The sequence below is a fragment of the Somniosus microcephalus genome, chromosome 1 (assembly GCF_052327205.1).
Source record: "Somniosus microcephalus isolate GS21.2 chromosome 1, FLI_Smic_1.0, whole genome shotgun sequence".
Lineage (NCBI taxonomy): Eukaryota > Metazoa > Chordata > Chondrichthyes > Squaliformes > Somniosidae > Somniosus > Somniosus microcephalus.
In genome coordinates this window covers 391,833,244-391,850,639 of record NC_140987.1, presented here as the reverse complement: position 1 = coordinate 391,850,639, position 17,396 = coordinate 391,833,244, and the positions used below count along the sequence as shown (strand labels likewise).

Sequence of the window (17,396 nt, the reverse complement as noted above, 5' to 3'; positions counted from 1 at the left end):
ATTGCACACTAGGTAACCCAGCAGTTACATAGAATTTGCAGCACAGAAACCAGCCATTGGGCCCAACTAGTATTTGCTGGTGTTTATATGCCATGAGTCTCCTCCCATTCTATTTACATCATCATAGCTTTCCAGTGTCTTTCTGTCTATCCCCTTTTCTCTCATGCACTCATCTAGTTTCCTTTTTTGAAAGCGTCTAAGCTGTTTGCTTCAACCGCTCTTCCTGTGGTAGCGAGTTCCACATTCTAACCACTCTTGAGTAAAGACATTTCTCCTCATTTCCTGATTGGATTTATGGCCCCTAGTTTTGGATTCTCCCACAGGTGGAAACATTAGTCCAGAATTTGCGGTTGTAATGATGGCGAAACTGTCAGTGTTCGCCGTCATTACCCTGTAAAACTCACGGCAACTTTGAGTCTGCCATGCGCATTTTAACGCAGAAATCCTGAAGTTGCTGTTGATGAATCTTTGCTCCTCCACAGGGTGTGCTGTTGCAGTCCTCACAAATGGAAATCAATTAGAAATCACTGAATTGATGAAAGCTTCCACTTTTTATGCTCTCCTGTTTATATATTTTTTTTAAACTTCAAAAATTAAGCCTTATTGAATGAGTTTTTAACAGTGTACTAAGTCATCATTGCTGAACAACCTCTCTGGCCCTGAAAAACTAATTTTATATTTGTGGTGTCATTTGCTCCATTCCATGATAATTCCATAGATTTTTTAAATAAAAATTTTTAAAGTTTGATATTTCAGTTTCTACCTTAATCCTGTGTGTGTCCCAATCTTTAGTTCACTTTTTTTATAAAATTATAAAAAGTGAATAATAAAACCTGCTTGTTAATTCCTGGTTTGCTCTGAATTCTTCAATGTGATTGGCTGCTTAGCCTACTTGATGACATCACTGTTGCTGGACACCAGAGATTTCCCCTATAGATGGCGTCAGAATGAAATTGTCGGAAAAGGTGAAATCGACGCCACAGAGCCCACTCAAAGTTTGTGGGCAGCTTTCTTGGAGGTCAGCATTGAGCACCGTCACTTCACTGCTGACCACAATCCAGGCCATTCTCTCCACTTAAACCCTGTCCTCTATCCGGTCTCCCCTAAATCTCTTCTAAAAGAAAAAAGCCCTGACTTGTTCAATCTTTCCTGATAATGTAATCTCAGTTTTGGTCACTTTTTTGCACTTCTCCAGTGCTTCTATGTCCTTTTCATAGTATGGAGACCAGATCTATGTGCAGTAAGTGTAGCCTGACCAGGGTCCTATACAAGTTTAACATAACTTCACTACTTTTGAATTCTGCACCCCTAGAAATAAATGCAAGTGCTTTGTTAGCATTTTTAATTGCTTTGCTGACCTACGATGTTGCTATAATTTGTTTACCTGTATCCATAGATCCCTTTACTCTTCTACCCCATTCAGTGTCTCTGCAGTTACTGACTTCCCAGAGGAATTGAAGTCAAGTGGCCTTTTACAAACATGGTGTGGAGATGCCGGAGTTGGACTGGGGTGGACAAATGTAAGAAATCACACAACACCAGGTTATAGTCCAACAGCTTTATTTGAAATCGCAAGCTTTCGGAGCGCTGCTCCTTCAGGTGAAGTGGAGAAATGCATAAAGACACAGCTTATATAGTCAGAGAATCATGTCAGATGTTTACAGGTAACCTTTCCAACTGCCATTGATCACACCTCGGCAGAGAGATAATCACAGCAGTCAAAGGTGTGAATGGTGTCCAAACAGGTCAGTCAGGGAAACATTACATCAAAGGACAATGAGGTGGGGTTACAAGGGGTCAAATATTGCAGATGCTGGGGTCTGTATGGAAAAACAAGAAAACAGACAAAAAACATTTTTTTTGGGCTGGAAATCACAGCAGGTCCGGCCGCATTTGTGTAGAGAGAACAAGCCAATGTCGACTCGAGTCTGGATGACCCTGCATCAGGTGGGGTTACATGTAGCGTGACATGAACCCAAGATCTCGGTTAAGGCCGTCCTCATGGGTGCGGAACTTGGCTATCAGTTTCTGCTCGACGATTTTGCGTTGTCGTGTGTCTCGAAGGCCACCTTGGAGAATGCTTACCTGAAGATCGGAGGCTGAATGTCCTTGACTGCTGAAGTGTTCCCCGACTGGGAGGGAACACTCCTGCCTGGTGATTGTTGCGCGGTGTCCGTTCATCCGTTGTCGCAGTGTCTGCATGGTCTCGCCGATGTACCATGCTCCGGGGCATCCTTTCCTGCAACGTATGAGGTAGACAACGTTGGCCGAGTCACATGAGTATGTACCATGTACCTGGTGGGTGGTGTCCTCACGTGTGATGATGGTATCTGTGTTGATGATCTGGCATGTCTTGCAGAGGTTGCTGTGGCAGGGTTGTGTGGTGTCATGGTTGCTGTTCTCCTGGAAGCTGGGTAATTTGCTGCGAACGATGGTCTGTTTGAGGTTAGGCGGCTGTTTGAAAGCGAGTAGTGGAGGCGTGGGGATGGCCTTAGCGAGGTGTTTGTCGTCATCGATGACATGTTGAAGGCTGCGAAGAACATGACGTAGTTTCTCCGCTCCGGGGAAGTACTGGACGACGAAGGGTACTCTGTTGGTTGTGTCCCGTGTTTGTCTTCTGAGGAGGTCTATGCGATTTTTCGCGAGTCGAGCGTCATATCCAGTTCTTACAAGGGCGTCTTTCAGTGTCTGTAGGTGTCCATCACGTTCCTCCTCGTCTGAGCAGATCCTGTGTATTCGCAGGGCTTGTCCATAGGGGATGGCTTCTTTAACGTAGTTAGGGTGGAAGCTGGAGAAGTGAAGCATCGTGAGGTTGTCCGTGGGCTTGCGGTAGAGTGAAGTGCTGAGGTGTCCGTCTTTGATGGAGATTCGTGTGTCCAGGAATGAGACTGATTCTTTATAAGCTGTGTCTTTATGCATTTCTCCACTTCACCTGAAGAAGGAGCAGCGCTCCGAAAGCTTGTGATTTCAAATAAAGCTGTTGGACTATAACCTGGTGTTGTGATTTCTTACATTTTACAAACCTGCCATGTTTTAAAGATTATCTTTAGGTATAGAGTTCAGCAGCTGTTCTGGTAATATTGCTGATAAAACACAACGGTATTTTGATAAAACCAGGCACTTGGCAGACTATTGAACTCCAGTGCAGAATAGTCCCTTGGTCTTGACTTGGTTCCTGTACAAACAGACTTGTTGGACCAGCTTTGTTTTCCCTTTTTGTTTCTACCTTTTCTAAATACATGACTTTACTTTCTAGCAAATGTTAAGTGAAATAACCCCCTTTTTCTTTGCCAGTATGCTATGATCCTGTCACTACTCTTCTTGGCGCAACTTGTAGCTGGAATTTCTGGATTTGTCTTTCGACATGAGGTAAGATCAACTTTTTACAGCAGCTATTGAGTGCTTTAACTTGTATTTTGAGTGTTTCCATTCCAAATGTATTGCTGAGTATTCACTGAGTAGAACTGCAGCATGGATTTTTATGCAGAGGGCCTGCCTTTCCTCAGAAGTTGACCTTGATCTGTATCCTTGTGGACATACATAAAATGCTGAGCCCATAAGGATTATACTTGAGAAATTGCTCATGCCAGTACAGAATATATTTGAGGGGAGGGGGGGTGGTGGAGGGCAGGGTGGCTAAATGACTACTTCCCTACTTGAAGGTTTTTAATCAAAGGGCATAGCAAACTTTGCTCTGGAATTTTGATGGTTACATGGAGGCTCTAGGTGGCCTGAATTTTTTTTAAAATTCAGATATATCCCAGGGTAGTTGGAGAAAAGAGGTTTGTAAAACACTAAGCTTTTTGACGAGTTGTTGAATAATTGGGAAGCTCTGACAATTAATGTAGTTCCCATATTCAGGCAACTGCAGATTGGGCAGCCAATACTGATTTTTTGAATGTGTAGATTTTGCCTGACCAACCTTATTTTTAATGCCATCTCTGCTTGAGTGGGAGAAAACCATATGATCTATACCTAGACTTCCAAAAAGTACTAAGACAACTCCTTTATAAATTGGTAGTGGGTAATTAAAGGAAGACTTGGATTAGTAACTTTTTTTTTTTTCTAAAAGCAGAGGTTCTTCCTAAAAGGAGCTAGTCACAATGGGGAGGCATTGAGTGGAGTGTCTCGATCTGTCTTGGTACCCCTACCCTCTCTCTTTCTCTTTTTCCCCCCCTGTTTCTAATATACATTTGAGGGCCTAGAATTCCAACTGGCTTAAGTTTGCAAACAATATAAGCTAAGGTGGACTTGGAAGGCATGTGTGCTCTTGCAAGGAACTGATCAATGGCATTCAGTGATCAATGAAGTTCAGTATGGACAAAGGTACTGCATCTTGGAAGTAAGACTAGGAGGTGCTTGTAATCCATGGAGAGAGAGATAGCTTTGGTGACCATGGGATGTTTGTTTCTCACCATTTCCAACAGTGTGCGATGACCATGAAACAAGGCTATATGGCTAAATCTGAGCTCTCACCCAAGTTGTGCTAAAGCCTGACATTACCTTGGTCATACTGTTTGTAATGTTGCATTTGTTTCTGGCCATTGCAACGTAAGAGGCACTGCAGGGAAGAGCCAGGAAGCTCTTTCCTTGCACACCAAGGATTACCCATGATGAATGTCTTGAGGGGACCTTGTCATTTAACAGAAGAGAACATAAACCTGGAGTAATACTTAGTCTACATGCATAAGAGCATATGCTTGGATATAGCTGTGAAGGGTAAATTTAGGAAATATAAAGTATTTCCTGTAGAAGGTGGAATAGCTTGCCAAGAAGGGTGGTTGAGACCCTTTGGCTGATTTAGAAACTAGATGCTGTAATGGGACGATTATAGGTTTCCTTTTCTAAGGGATAAAATCAATCACTGGTAGGGGTAAAGGTCCGACTTCCTAGGTAGGGGTAAAGGTCCGACTTCCTAGGCAGGGGTAAAGGTCCGACTTCCTATTTTTGCTTGTACCACTGATAACCTGAGTGATTTTAGTTTGGAATATTACCACCCTTCAATTACAGAAAAATCAATTGTTTCATGAAGGATTCTAGGACCAGTATGCACTGAAACTGCTGATCCTAGAAGTCAATAGTAGATGGATGAACAACTTTCCTTTTTTGAGCTCCTGACATTTCCTATCTTCCACTTGATTTTTTTTTTTGTTTAATTTTCTGTTTTGTTTTTTATGCCTCCATAATAAAAGGAATGTCGCACTATATGGTTGCCTAGCAATATCAGTGTCAGGCAATCCTGCACTCTTGTATCCAGGTGTTGAAATCCTCAATGGGATTTTTTTCCAGGCTTTTACATTGGAAAGTGCCAGTGGTGTGGGTAAGTTGATTTGCATTTGGAATTTGCCTGCATATGCCTGACGCTGACCTCTGGGAATGTGCTTCCTTAAGTCAAAGGTGGAATGTGACTTTGCAATGAGCTGTTCTGTTGCCTAATCTACATCAGTTTGATTTGGCAACTGAAGTCCACTTGTTTACAGAACCACATCAATTACACTGTTCTTGTAAAAATGGGATGACATGCTCATTTTCAGCCACTAGATGGCTTGTACAGAAAGTTTGGTCCATTTCCTGCAGGGTCACCTAGTGGCTGCTGTCCTGCAATGCAGTAGGCTGCATTGTATGAGTGCCATCAAGTGGCACCAAGATAACGCACTAAACCAAATTTGCAATCTGTTCTTTAGAGCAATTTTTCAGTTCACCAAACTCTCCAAGCAGGGCAACGTTGAGTCCTGCAGATCTAAAATATTGGTATAGCCATAACTAGAGAATTACGCAGTTAAGCCAATCCAAGCTGTCTGTATTTTCCATTGCATTGATTGCAATGGTATTTTAAAAGAAAAGCTTGATTTTTGGAGTGCCTTTCAAAATTGATTTTTATTGTTACAAACAAGGTACAGTATTTGACTCTTGTACAGGAAACTTTTTTAAACCGGCATCGACAGGACCGGCATGGTGCCAGTTGATCAAAAAGTCCGGATTACAGAGGTATACTTACCAAGGTACGAGAGCCCCGTACACAGTCACAGGTGCAGGAGCCCCGGTTACACGGCACTTGTGCAGGAATCCTGGTTACACAGCCACAGATCCAGGAGATCCTGTTGCACGGCCACAGGTGCAGGAACCCCGGTTACACGGCCACTAATATATAGTAAAACTTACCTGAACCTACTCCTGAATTTTGCTGGTTAAGAGAGATTTCCAGATAGTTAGGTGCTGGTTAAGAGTTTCCTGTACAATGGGTCATCTTTTGTACATGGACACTGGAATTGCATGATGGCAGGCTGGATTAATTTGCTGGCTTGAGCAAAAAACCTGGTCTTGCCCTTTTTCCCTCTTAACAAGCTGTTGGCTTTTCCCAGATGTTGAATAATCTACTAGTATAATTAACTTGAGGCATTTGAGATTTGATAATCAGGCTTGTATGGATCAGAAGACTTTGTGCTGCAGTCTCTGACTTCAAGCTTATGTGCCTATTGCTTGGCACATGTTTTTTCCATAGGGTTTGTGAAATGAAGTAACTTGTTCGAACAGCTGATGGGGTAAGAAAGGTCTACACCTTTGCTGTATGCTCTGGATTGTAGTTCTTGAGCATTGTCTTTTTGCTCACCCTTGACTTGATAAACAGCTTCATCTAGTATTCAGAAAATTTAGATGTGCATCAGTTACTTTGTATCCTGACATGAATGGAGTACTGAACTACTGGGTCCTTTTTAACAGGCCAGGTGGTATGGCAAGTTTTTTGCATAAACCCTTGCTTTCTTAATTCTTGAACTGGAGTGTACACTTTTTTATTTACTGTCCTAACTGCACAGTATAATAGAGGTGAGCCTTGAGCTAACTTGACTGTTGGAAGGTGGGTGAGCGGTGCTGGAGATGTAGATGATTCAAATTGTATAAAATCACTTCATTACAATTTAGTGAGCATGATTCCATGACTTTACTGTGACCCAAATGGTTATACTACCAGCAGCTGCCAGTGTTTGAAGTTAGGTGACTGGCTTGCAATGTCAGTCACTTTACTAATTCTGCCTTGGTCACTAGCATTTCAGTAAAATTTAATGCTGTGAATTTTACAGCCATACTGTAGGTGTTGATGCATAATTGTGCATTTTGAGCTGTATAATGGGGTTAAAACACTGGTTTTCATAGGCCTGTCACTGTTCTGACCAATGAGGTGAAGAACTAAAGCTGATTTTTGGATTGAAGTGCTACTGACAGCAGACATGGTGTTCTCCTGATAATGGTGCAGTGAATAATGCAACCTTTGGAATTCTAACCGCATTGGAAGCTACTTTTAATGCATCTTGAGCTGCCATCAGATTAGTAGTCAGCTGCTATTAAATGTACAGCTAATTCTGTGCATCTGAATGCTTGCATTGTGCTTTTGCAAGTGCACAGACATGGCCATGTCTTGTGCCAATTCCCTGGCAATGTATCATAAGAGCAGTTTCCTTCCAGATCACTTGTCCACTTTTATTTTTAAATGCCAGGTTTTTTTAGTTAGAATGATGCCACTTGCAATTTTTAAAAAAAGGCAAAGAAATTAGATCTGAAATACAAATAATGGAAATGTAGTCCGCCAGCATCTGTGGGAGAATAGACAAGCTAATATTTCAGATGTAACCCTTGATCAGAATTCTAATTTTGCTGGATCTTGTGATTTGCCATCTGATTTAGGTGTCTCCTGTATTTGGTCATTAAGCACCCAAAGGAGGTTCCATGTATGTGTACTTCTGTCCTGACCTGTTCAGTACTTAATTTTTTTTCAAACTAAATGGCTGTGCCATGATATTGTACAAATGATTTTTTAAATTTTCATTTCATTTAACATGGGATGCACAACCTTTGTCAAATCATGGATGTGAGCAAAGTTGGGCCTTGCTATAAAACAGTGGTATGGTGCAGGTCTTGGACTCTCCTAGGACTTCAACTTCAATACAAATGTTTAGATTTACTGAGGTCCAAGTAGATGCCAAATCTTGGCTTGTTGCAATGCAGCTGTTGAATCTTAAGAGGGGAACTGTTAATGACTCGGCTCTTGCATTACTGTGATGTTTGCTTAGCCATTGAGAGCAGATAAATTGCTCTAAACTTGCATTAAAAAAAAAAGTTTTAGGTCACTCTGAACCTTGGAATCAAATGCTAAGCTGTGCTTTTTAACAGAAGGTTTTGCAAAGCTTTATTGCAAATTAGTTGACTCATGTATTTGTGTTCTAGATTAAAATCATTTTCAAGGACACCTTCAGAGAAGCTGTACAGAAATACAATGCAACGGAGTCCCCTGTGGATTACATCCAGCGGAATGTAAGTAATATAGGAACAAGTGACCTTGTTAATCAGAGACCGCTTAACTAGCTGGTAAGTTCATAATGAAAAACTGACTCACTTCTGCATTGTATGTGATCTTGCAGTGAGATGCAGTTGTTTTTTCTACCAAAAGATGTGTTCAACAGTAAACCTCAAATGCTTTATAGATCATTGGGAGTACTTGGTTTTCCAGAGGAATAAGTTTCAAATTGGTTCCACCTAAAAAGTTGCTCATTGTATTGCATAAAGAAAAGTATGACCTTCAGCTACAGAAGGTTGGGGTCACCCTTCCATCTTGATTTTCAGAGTAATGAGAAATCTAGGACAAAAAGCCTATTCAGACGATTGCAACAGCAGTTTGCATTTATATAGCGCCTTTAACATAGTAAAACATCCGAAGGTGCTTCTCCGGAGTGTTATCAAACAGCATTTGACACACCCTTTCAGTATGCAGCTCCCATTGTAGCCTCCAGCTCTATTCAAAACTGCAACAATCTGCTTGGCAGATTTCATATTTTGTGACCAGGTACTGTAGTTTAGTGATGAAAGTACTAAACAAACAAACAATCTTGTACCCTCTGAGCTCATGTCTACGAACCCATTTCCTGCTCTCCATTCACCCCAAACTGCTCCACTTCCCTTCCTGGGCCCCATGCTAGTTGACACTGCTCGGGTACTGTTCCCCACCACCCCCTCCCATTTCAAAATAGCTCTTGCCCCTCAAAACTACCCCACCCCCATCTCCAACCTCCCTTTCCTCAAGTCCTTGAACATGCATTTGGGAAGTTGCTTCCCAAATCCATGTCCACCTTTTCCACAATTCAATGTTTGAAAATCTCTGAGTTTCACACCCCTGCCACAGCACAGAAACAGCCCTGATCAGTGACGGATGACATTGTGTAGCCAGGGATGCATTGTCCACCTTGTCCTTCTCAACCTCTACAGCCTTTGATTTGTTCACCTGCAGCATCATTTTCCAACACCTCCTCGAAACTCATAGAATTTTATAAGTTTCAAACAGGACTAGACAGACTAGATGCAGGAAGGATGTTCCTGATGGTGGGGGAGTCCAGAATCAGGTGTCACAGTCTAAAGATAAGGGGTAAGCCATTTAGGACAGAGATAAGGAGGAATTTCTTCACCCAGAGAGTGGTGAACCTGTGGAATTCTCTACCACAGAAGGCAGTTGAGGCCAATTCATTAAATATATTCAAGGAGTTAGATATATTTCTTAAGGCTCAAGGGATATGGGGAGAAGGCAGGGACAGGGTACTGAATTTGGATGATCAGCCATGATCTCATTGAATGGCGGCGAGGGGCCGAATGGCCTACTCCTGCTCCTATCTTCTATGTTTCTCCTGTTTTCCAGATCATTGCCCTAGTTTGATTCCACTCTTCCATTTGTAGCCAGAGAATTTCCAGCCATCACTTCTGTCCCACCCCTTCTATCCGTTGCTCCTTCTTTCTCATAAACATGCTGCTCCTTGTCAACATCCTCTGAAGACATAGGGTCAGCTTCCATATATATGCTGAGCGCCCTGCTCTATCTCTCCACCTCTTGACTTCTCTGCCAAGGCTCCTTGCCTGACATCTAGTCTTGAATGAGCTGCAAGTTCATCCAGTTAAACATTTGGGAAGACCAACACTCATCAGTCCCTGATACAAACTCTCTCTCTCTCATTTCTGCTTCCATCTCCCTCCCTAGCCTGTGTCTTGGGTTGAACTAGACTGTTCAAAACCTGAGTTCTATTTAACTGAGCTGAGCTCAGTCTTGGTTCAGTGATGGCACACTCGCCTGAGCCAGAAGGTTGTGGGTTTAAGCCACACTCCAGAGATCTGAGCACTTAACCTAAGCTGGCACTTCTGTGCTGCACTGTTGAAGGTGCTGTCTGGCCTTTTAGTGCATGTAAAAGATTCCATGGCTCTTGTTCACAAAGCAGGAGAGTTCTCCCTGGTGTCATGGCCAACAGTTACCCCTCAACCAAAATCACAAACAGATTAATTGGTCACTTATTTCATTGCTGTTTGTGGGATCTTGCTGCAAATCAGCTGCCTTGTTTCCTACATTACAAGTGATTGCACTTCAAAAAAATAATTCGTTGGCTGTAAAATGCTGGGGTAATAAAGTGCTATATAAATGGGTTCTTTCCACCCCATATCCTCACCACCATAAAGGGTGCCTACTTCCACCTCCATAATGCCCCTTCCCTGGCGTATCTGCTGAAATCATCGTCCATGCCTTTGTCACCTCTAGTCTCAACTATTCCAATGCTCTCCTGGCTGACCTGTCATCCTCATGTTCTGTAAACTTCAGCTTATCCAAAGCTCTACTACCCATCCTGTTGTGCTTACCCATCACCCCTGTTTTCACCACCTAAGTCAGCTTCTGGTTTTACATTTCCAATATAAAATTCTCAATCTGGTGTTTAAATTCCTTTGTGGCTTTGCACTTCCACTTCCCTAATGTTGTAATCTTTTCCCCTCCACCTTAATTCTCCATTCCTCTGACCTATTGTGCAACACCTCCCTACCATTGGTGGCCATGCCTTCAGTTGTTTAATCCCCACACTCAAATTCCTGCTCTAAACTCCTCCTCCACCTTCCTCTTTTAAAACCCACCTCCTTGACTAACCCTAACCCCCCTGGACTCGGTGGCTACTTTAGGCTGGTTACATCCCAGTGAAGCACCTTGGGATGATCCAAGTTAATGGTGCTATATAAATGCAAGTTGTTGTAGTTGTGGCATATGTTCAGTAGGGTTGTCAGTTGCATATTAATGTAGAAAGTTAATGGATCCCTGTTTGCCAAGGCCTAAAGGTGGTAAATTTTAATTTGGTTCTGCAAAGTCATCTCTGTTCAAACTGAATCCTCTTCAGTTAAGTCCAAGAAAGCAATTGTTGCATGACCAAAATATTCTTTCCTTGAGCTCCTGATGTTCTATCTCTTTCTCTTCCCACCCCACCCTCCAAACTACTGATTAGATGTCTTTGTCAAGGTGCCAATTATGAAGACCCATTTAAACACCAGCTAACAAGATATATAACTTTTCAGACAAAACTTCAAATACTTCTCTATATAGAGCAGCAGATGATGCTGATTGACAATTATAACAGCATTTTGCCTTCCACTGCAGAACCATCTGGGAGGTACTTGTATACCCAATTCCCCCCCCCCCCCCTTCTGTATGCTAGTCCCTCAATCATTACATTAGCAAGCCTGGTGTTGTTTTCCAGGTCACTTGTAGATTAGGAACCAGGGTCCAAGCACCAAGACTCTATCAAAATGCCAGACTGACGGCCCTTATGAGTATTGTTTCCTAAAGCTCTTGGAAGGCTTAATGGGCAGGACCTTATCTGTCAAGTCCACGCTGGTTGTTAGAGGTGCTCCAGCCTACCTCTTAGAGTAGATTCCAGTATGTTTCCTGCTGAAAGGCTACTGTACTTGTAACTTTTTATAATATTTTACTGTTTTACATTGCCTACTATGTTGAGCTGACTCATCAAGCAGGAGAATGTCCCTTTTCAAACTACAACTAGTACAGTTTTGGGTACAGTTTTGGTTTTTCTCTGTAATGGCTGTAAATCATAGTAAAACTTTTGAGATAGTTAGGATGCCTTGTGCAAATCAAATGATGGTGCTAGACAGCCTTACAAGAATAGTATAAGGCTTTGTAATAGTCCTTGCACTGAAACTTAGACCTTTTGTTTTGCAGTTGCATTGCTGTGGTGTTCAGAACTACACTGATTGGAATGGTACTGCCTACTTCAAAATGAATGGAATCCCAGTTAGCTGCTGTAGAAATGACAGTGACTGCAAACCTGGAGATCTGAAAAACATGACTACTGCCAAAGACAAAGTCTTTAAACAGGTATGACTATAGATGCTCCATTTTCTAAGTTAATGCAGCTTCATAATTGTGACTGCCTTCACTTTACTGTTCCTGTAAAACCAGACTGTTCATTGAAAAATCTAATTATATGTATAGTCACTTTACACTATCCATTACAGGGTTCTAGATGCAAGTGGGCTCTTAGTCACTTTACTCTATCAAGACCCCCTTCAAATTTGATTATTTATAGGGGTACTAAAGGCAACTTGCAGATTTTTTTTTTTTTAAGGTTTTATTTGGCCATGGTCTGGTTGAGTCTAATTTTACTTCAATTGTCTTGAACCTCCATTGCCAGAGCCAGCATTTAATTGTTCCTTACCCCTATTCTCCACGCCCCACCCCCCCAAAAAAAAACCTCGTCACCTCTGCTGAAGATGGTGACATTTCTGAGGATGCAGTTCACTGCCAGCAGCCCTCTGTTACTTCACCAAAATGACAGTTCTTCATGTCTGAGCATAGTGAGTGTTGGTAAATTATTTAATTTGTGCAGAGTCTGATCCTATCCACATAGTGAGCAGGATCCTGAATTCTTTTTCTGCCTAGCCCATTTGGGCCATTCCCATTGTTATACTACAATAAAATAATTTATGAAGTTGCTATTTACCTGCTTGAAGTTGGCATTCAGCTCCCATACACACCTTGTATCGGATACAAGTTTTACCATCAACTTTTAGACTGGAACGCTAGTAACAAGGCTTGTGGCCTTTAGGTCTAAACTGTGACAGCTGACATTTGCCAATCTTTACCAACTAAGTTTAAAATGATTTTATTTATTGCAGGGTTGCATTCTATTGGTCATTAACTTCATGGAGACTAATATTGGAATCATTGCTGGAATTGCTTTTGGAATTGGCTTTTTCCAGGTATGTCCAGCGTTGTCATAGACTTTAGGATATGAATGTTATAGGAATATGCTTTTAATGTTTCATGAATTAAGTAATTGCCACTACCAGTCACCCTGTATAGCTCAACAACCCAAATTTAAGTGTTCACCATTTCTAATTGCATTAATGTGTTTTTCTGTAGCTTTTAAAATTTCCCATGCTTAATAAAATTTTAGTCACTTTCTTGTAAGGTCCTTTTGGTAGATCACTTTGGACTATGTTCGTCACTTCTCCCACATGTTCTCTTGAATACTTTTAAGATTTTTATAACTTGAACTAATATGATTTCAATCCACTTGAAGCTAAGTCATATAGATGGCTGTATTCCAGATAGGAGGTTTTTTGTGTAAGAATAAAATAGATCTGACCTGGGGCATTGACTTCATGAGCCTGTATTAACAATTAATCTAGGAGGGTTCCAAACAATAACTGGACTGAGGCGATAGTCCTGCAACACTACAGTAGACTCAACACTCTTGCCCAGCACTGTAGTGCAGCCCTGGCACCAGGTTGTGGTCACCTTGGCTGTAAATGAGTTCAGTCTGTGGACTTTATCCTGGGCTCTTCACAGCATGCTGCCCTATGCCTACTAGTCCTCTTGTTGAGGTGCACCTCAGCAGTGGGCATGGTCAGTGTGGACCAGCTAATGCACAGAATGCCTCTCTCCATCATCCACTCGATGTGCTGCTTTCCAGGTTGTCACAAAGGCACATAAGGCAGCTCACCTACCTGCTTTATCTGGCTTTCAATGAGTGATGTGCATCCAGGATTGGTCTCTTCTCCCCCTCAGCGCATCCGCAACCGAGACTCGTCTGTCACTTCGACAGGAGCATATCAATAGGTTTACAGCAGGGATGTGCATGCTACATGTACAAGAAGGTTTTAAACTCTGCCAGGCATTAATTCATTCCTTAATGCAGATGTAATGTAAACTAACATTCACATGTCGATTGTCTTGTAGCAATGTTTAGTTTTCACTTGTATAGAAACTTTATTTTCCTCTCTTCCATACCACTCTTGCAGTTGATTGGGATCTTGCTGGCCTGTTGTCTATCTAGATACATCACAAACAACCAATATGAAATGGTTTAATGGACCTAGCCAGGTAATGTGTGAATTTAAAACTACCTATGATTTTAAATTTCCAGCAATGGGTTGTTCTTTGGGTGAAACAATCCATACTGCATTGTACAAATCCTATTTTGGTGATCATGTACCCGCTGGCTGGATGCTTCATAACATGTGTGCATTTGCAATCTCTGGCATGCATCTGAGACTCCAATCCTTAAAGGTGATAAACCCAGATTGTTCCTTGTTTCTATGATCATTCACTCCCAAGTACAGCATTTGCATGGTGAGGGTGTATAAAGTGAAAACCAGATTCCCAAGGGTTTAACACATTCTTCCCCCCCCCCCCCCCCCCTGCCACCAAACCACTTGGCTCCATGTGTTCATATGGTTGGTGACCTTTTACTAGTTCATGCTGGTCATTAAACCTGGAAACAAATCACCAAAGCAACTGCAAATAGCTTGATGTATAGCCTGTCCACTTCTCGTACTAATCATTACGTTGGTCACTTTATCTTTGCTGGCTCACGGGTGAATCTCTAACTTTTGCTCTTTCTCCTTTAGGAGACCTGTTTCAACACCAAAACCTCAGTACAGTTAAAGGAACCAAGCCAGCAGAGTTTGCTCCAAGCAAAACTGATTTTGTACAATGTTTTGCATGCTTATGGTGTAATGTACCACAAAGTTTTTAAACTCTTCACATTTATCTTTGAAGTTTAGATATGTATAAGGCTGCACTGGTTAGTGAAAAAATGTAGAAATCAGTTTAATCAGCAAAGCCTTAAATTGTAGTTTCTCTTGGTGCCATGAATTTACTACCTTGAGCTTTCTTGTATTGAGATTTTCTCAGCTTTGGATTTATGATCAATGTTGGTGCCTTTATTTTCAAAAACTAAACCTTTTGTCATACAAGCTGAAGTTTTTTCATTTTTTTACAAAATTGAAGCTTGTCCTATTGGAAGGAATGGAACACAACACTTTTCTTTCTACAATGTATTGGGTTTAAGCTATTTTACAGAGACTACTGCATTTTCTAAAGGTGAAGTAAATATTTTCCAATGTCCTGGATAATTAATGTTTTTGTTTCTCTTCTCTCCTTCCCTCACCTGCTCACAGTATGGCCTTAAATTAGGATGATTTCAAACAAATTGATGGAATCTGGTGATAAAGCACTGATACTACAAAATTAGTTGGAGTTGTATCTTGCATTTGGGATATTAACAAAAACAGTGTGGTAAATCTTGTACTGCCAAATTGTTTTGATTCTGTGTATCTTATTCCATAGCCTTGTTTTTAGTGTTCTAAAGTGCACTTTGTGTACATTGCTAAAATCCAACATTAAGATTGCAATCTTAAACCAAAGTGGGTTGTTTGGACTGTATAATGTAACTTTTAATCAATTAAATGAGCTTGATTGGCCTCAAATAGAAAACAAAATGGGAATATCTAAGTCACACTGTTCCCTCGATGAAATTGGCATGCAAGTTATATCAACCTTAATGCAGCTCTTGATTCACTTTTAAAAGGCTGGAGAAAGTCAGCATTAGCTCCTACAGTACATCAAGGTGGAATGCTGCAGTTTCCTCCCACCCCCTCCTTTCAGTGTAGTGTAGGTTTCCTATTTATACCTCTTTACAACCCTTTCACAATTTTTAGCACTGGACGCTGTGTAGAGACATAAGCTTCAGTGTAATGGAGCATTTAATACTTTTCAGTGACTTCCTCTATTGTATATGTAAGTTACTTGATTTAAAAATAAACTAATTACAGGAGCCAATTATTGTGGTTTTTTTCCCCCATCCAAACTTTCTTCTGGTGGCAGTGTAATTTTGCTCACATGCCTTCTCTTCCTCTTCTGCACGCCCCCCCCCCCCCCGGGCCTCTGTTTGGTATCTTGCCACAGTCCAGCATGAGTGTTTTTCACACCCAAGTCTCCTGTTGGTTTGGGCACTAGTATGCCAGTATGCTGTGCCAACATCTGCTTTTGAACCTAGATTCCAACTCCATTGCATTGGGTAGGGGGAAGAAGGCTGACTCATTTTCCCATAATTTGGCTATAGTTGGTATGTGGTAACTTGTTCCTGACAACGCCAGAATCCTTCCAATTAGAACCTATGGTCTTCTGGGTGTTTGGATTGGCGAAGGGTTGGTATTTGTACACCTAAGTTAGTGGTGTCTGTAAAGCATAAGAAGTAAAACATTGAAATTTGCTGACTGCGCAAGTGTCAGTGACTAGGAGTATAAAAGACATCAGGAAGTCCTAGGTGGATTGTGTCTGGTGCAATTTAATGTGGAGTGAAGTAGTGTACTTTTTTGAGGAATGGAAATATACATTCAATGAAAAAGACACTAAAGGCAGTGAGCAATGATGGATTTTAATTACATAATTCCCTGAAAGTGAATGCAGGTAGATAAGCCCAGACAGGTATTGGCAGTAGGATTAAACACAATATTATTCTGTCCCTGTACAAAGCCTTGTTCAAGCTTCATCTTGAATACGATGTCCAGTTTTGGTCCCCTTGTTAGTGATGGAGGTCCTGGAAAAGGTTCAGACTAGTCCCTTTGTCACCATGATTGGCTTGGGGAGCTGGGGATGTTTACTCTCTAACAGGATATTTGAGTCAGGGTTTCCAAAAAACTAGCACCGATCTTCCTGTCAAAATATTGGTGCTTCTAATGGCACTTGCGCAGTCAGCAGATTTCATTGTTGTACTCCCTATGCTCTGGTCCCAGAGGCCAGTTCCCTCACTGCGCCATTAACAGTTTGCACTTTCCAGAACTTGCCTTGCAAAAAATGTTTAGAACCTAAACTTGCAGGGGCAAGTTAGGTGACCATGTTCAACAAATTATGGCCCAATGAAAGGGTTAAACACTGGCCCAGATGGTGCAGTAAAAAATGACATGGTGAATCAGCGCTCCCCTGTTGGAGTAAATCTGACCAACTTCAGGTGACTGCATATGAAAGACTCCATTGAAACATGTGGTGGGCATGAAGTTGCTGTACTTGTGATAGATACCCACTAAACATGTCAGAAAAGTTGGGGCTTGTACATTACGGTGAATTTTTAACAGTTACATCTTAATTGGTGCCAAACCTATCTGGTGCTGTAAATTAACATTTACAAATGTGGAGAATAATTCCATCAGATTTTAATTTTTTTTAATTTTACTTTTTCTTTGTCCAATCTTTCTTTCCTGCTTTGCTGTCCAATCTTTCTTTCCTGCTTTGCTTTCTGCATATGATT

The 17,396-nt window shown here is 41.4% G+C and overlaps 1 protein-coding gene across 1 annotated transcript in view; it reads left to right on the top strand.

Moving 5' to 3' along the window:
• The window catches only part of LOC147125095 (tetraspanin-7-like), a 32,773-nt gene extending 16,845 nt beyond the window's left edge, over positions 1-15,928 (top strand). The window contains exons 3-8 of the mRNA XM_085997265.1: positions 3,295-3,369; positions 8,221-8,307; positions 12,023-12,178; positions 12,979-13,062; positions 14,107-14,188; positions 14,716-15,928. Of these exons, the coding sequence (XP_085853391.1) occupies positions 3,295-3,369; positions 8,221-8,307; positions 12,023-12,178; positions 12,979-13,062; positions 14,107-14,175 (471 nt within the window). The 3' untranslated portion in view covers positions 14,176-14,188; positions 14,716-15,928. The remainder of the gene's footprint in view (positions 1-3,294; positions 3,370-8,220; positions 8,308-12,022; positions 12,179-12,978; positions 13,063-14,106; positions 14,189-14,715) is intronic.
• The last annotated feature ends 1,468 nt before the right edge of the window (positions 15,929-17,396 follow it).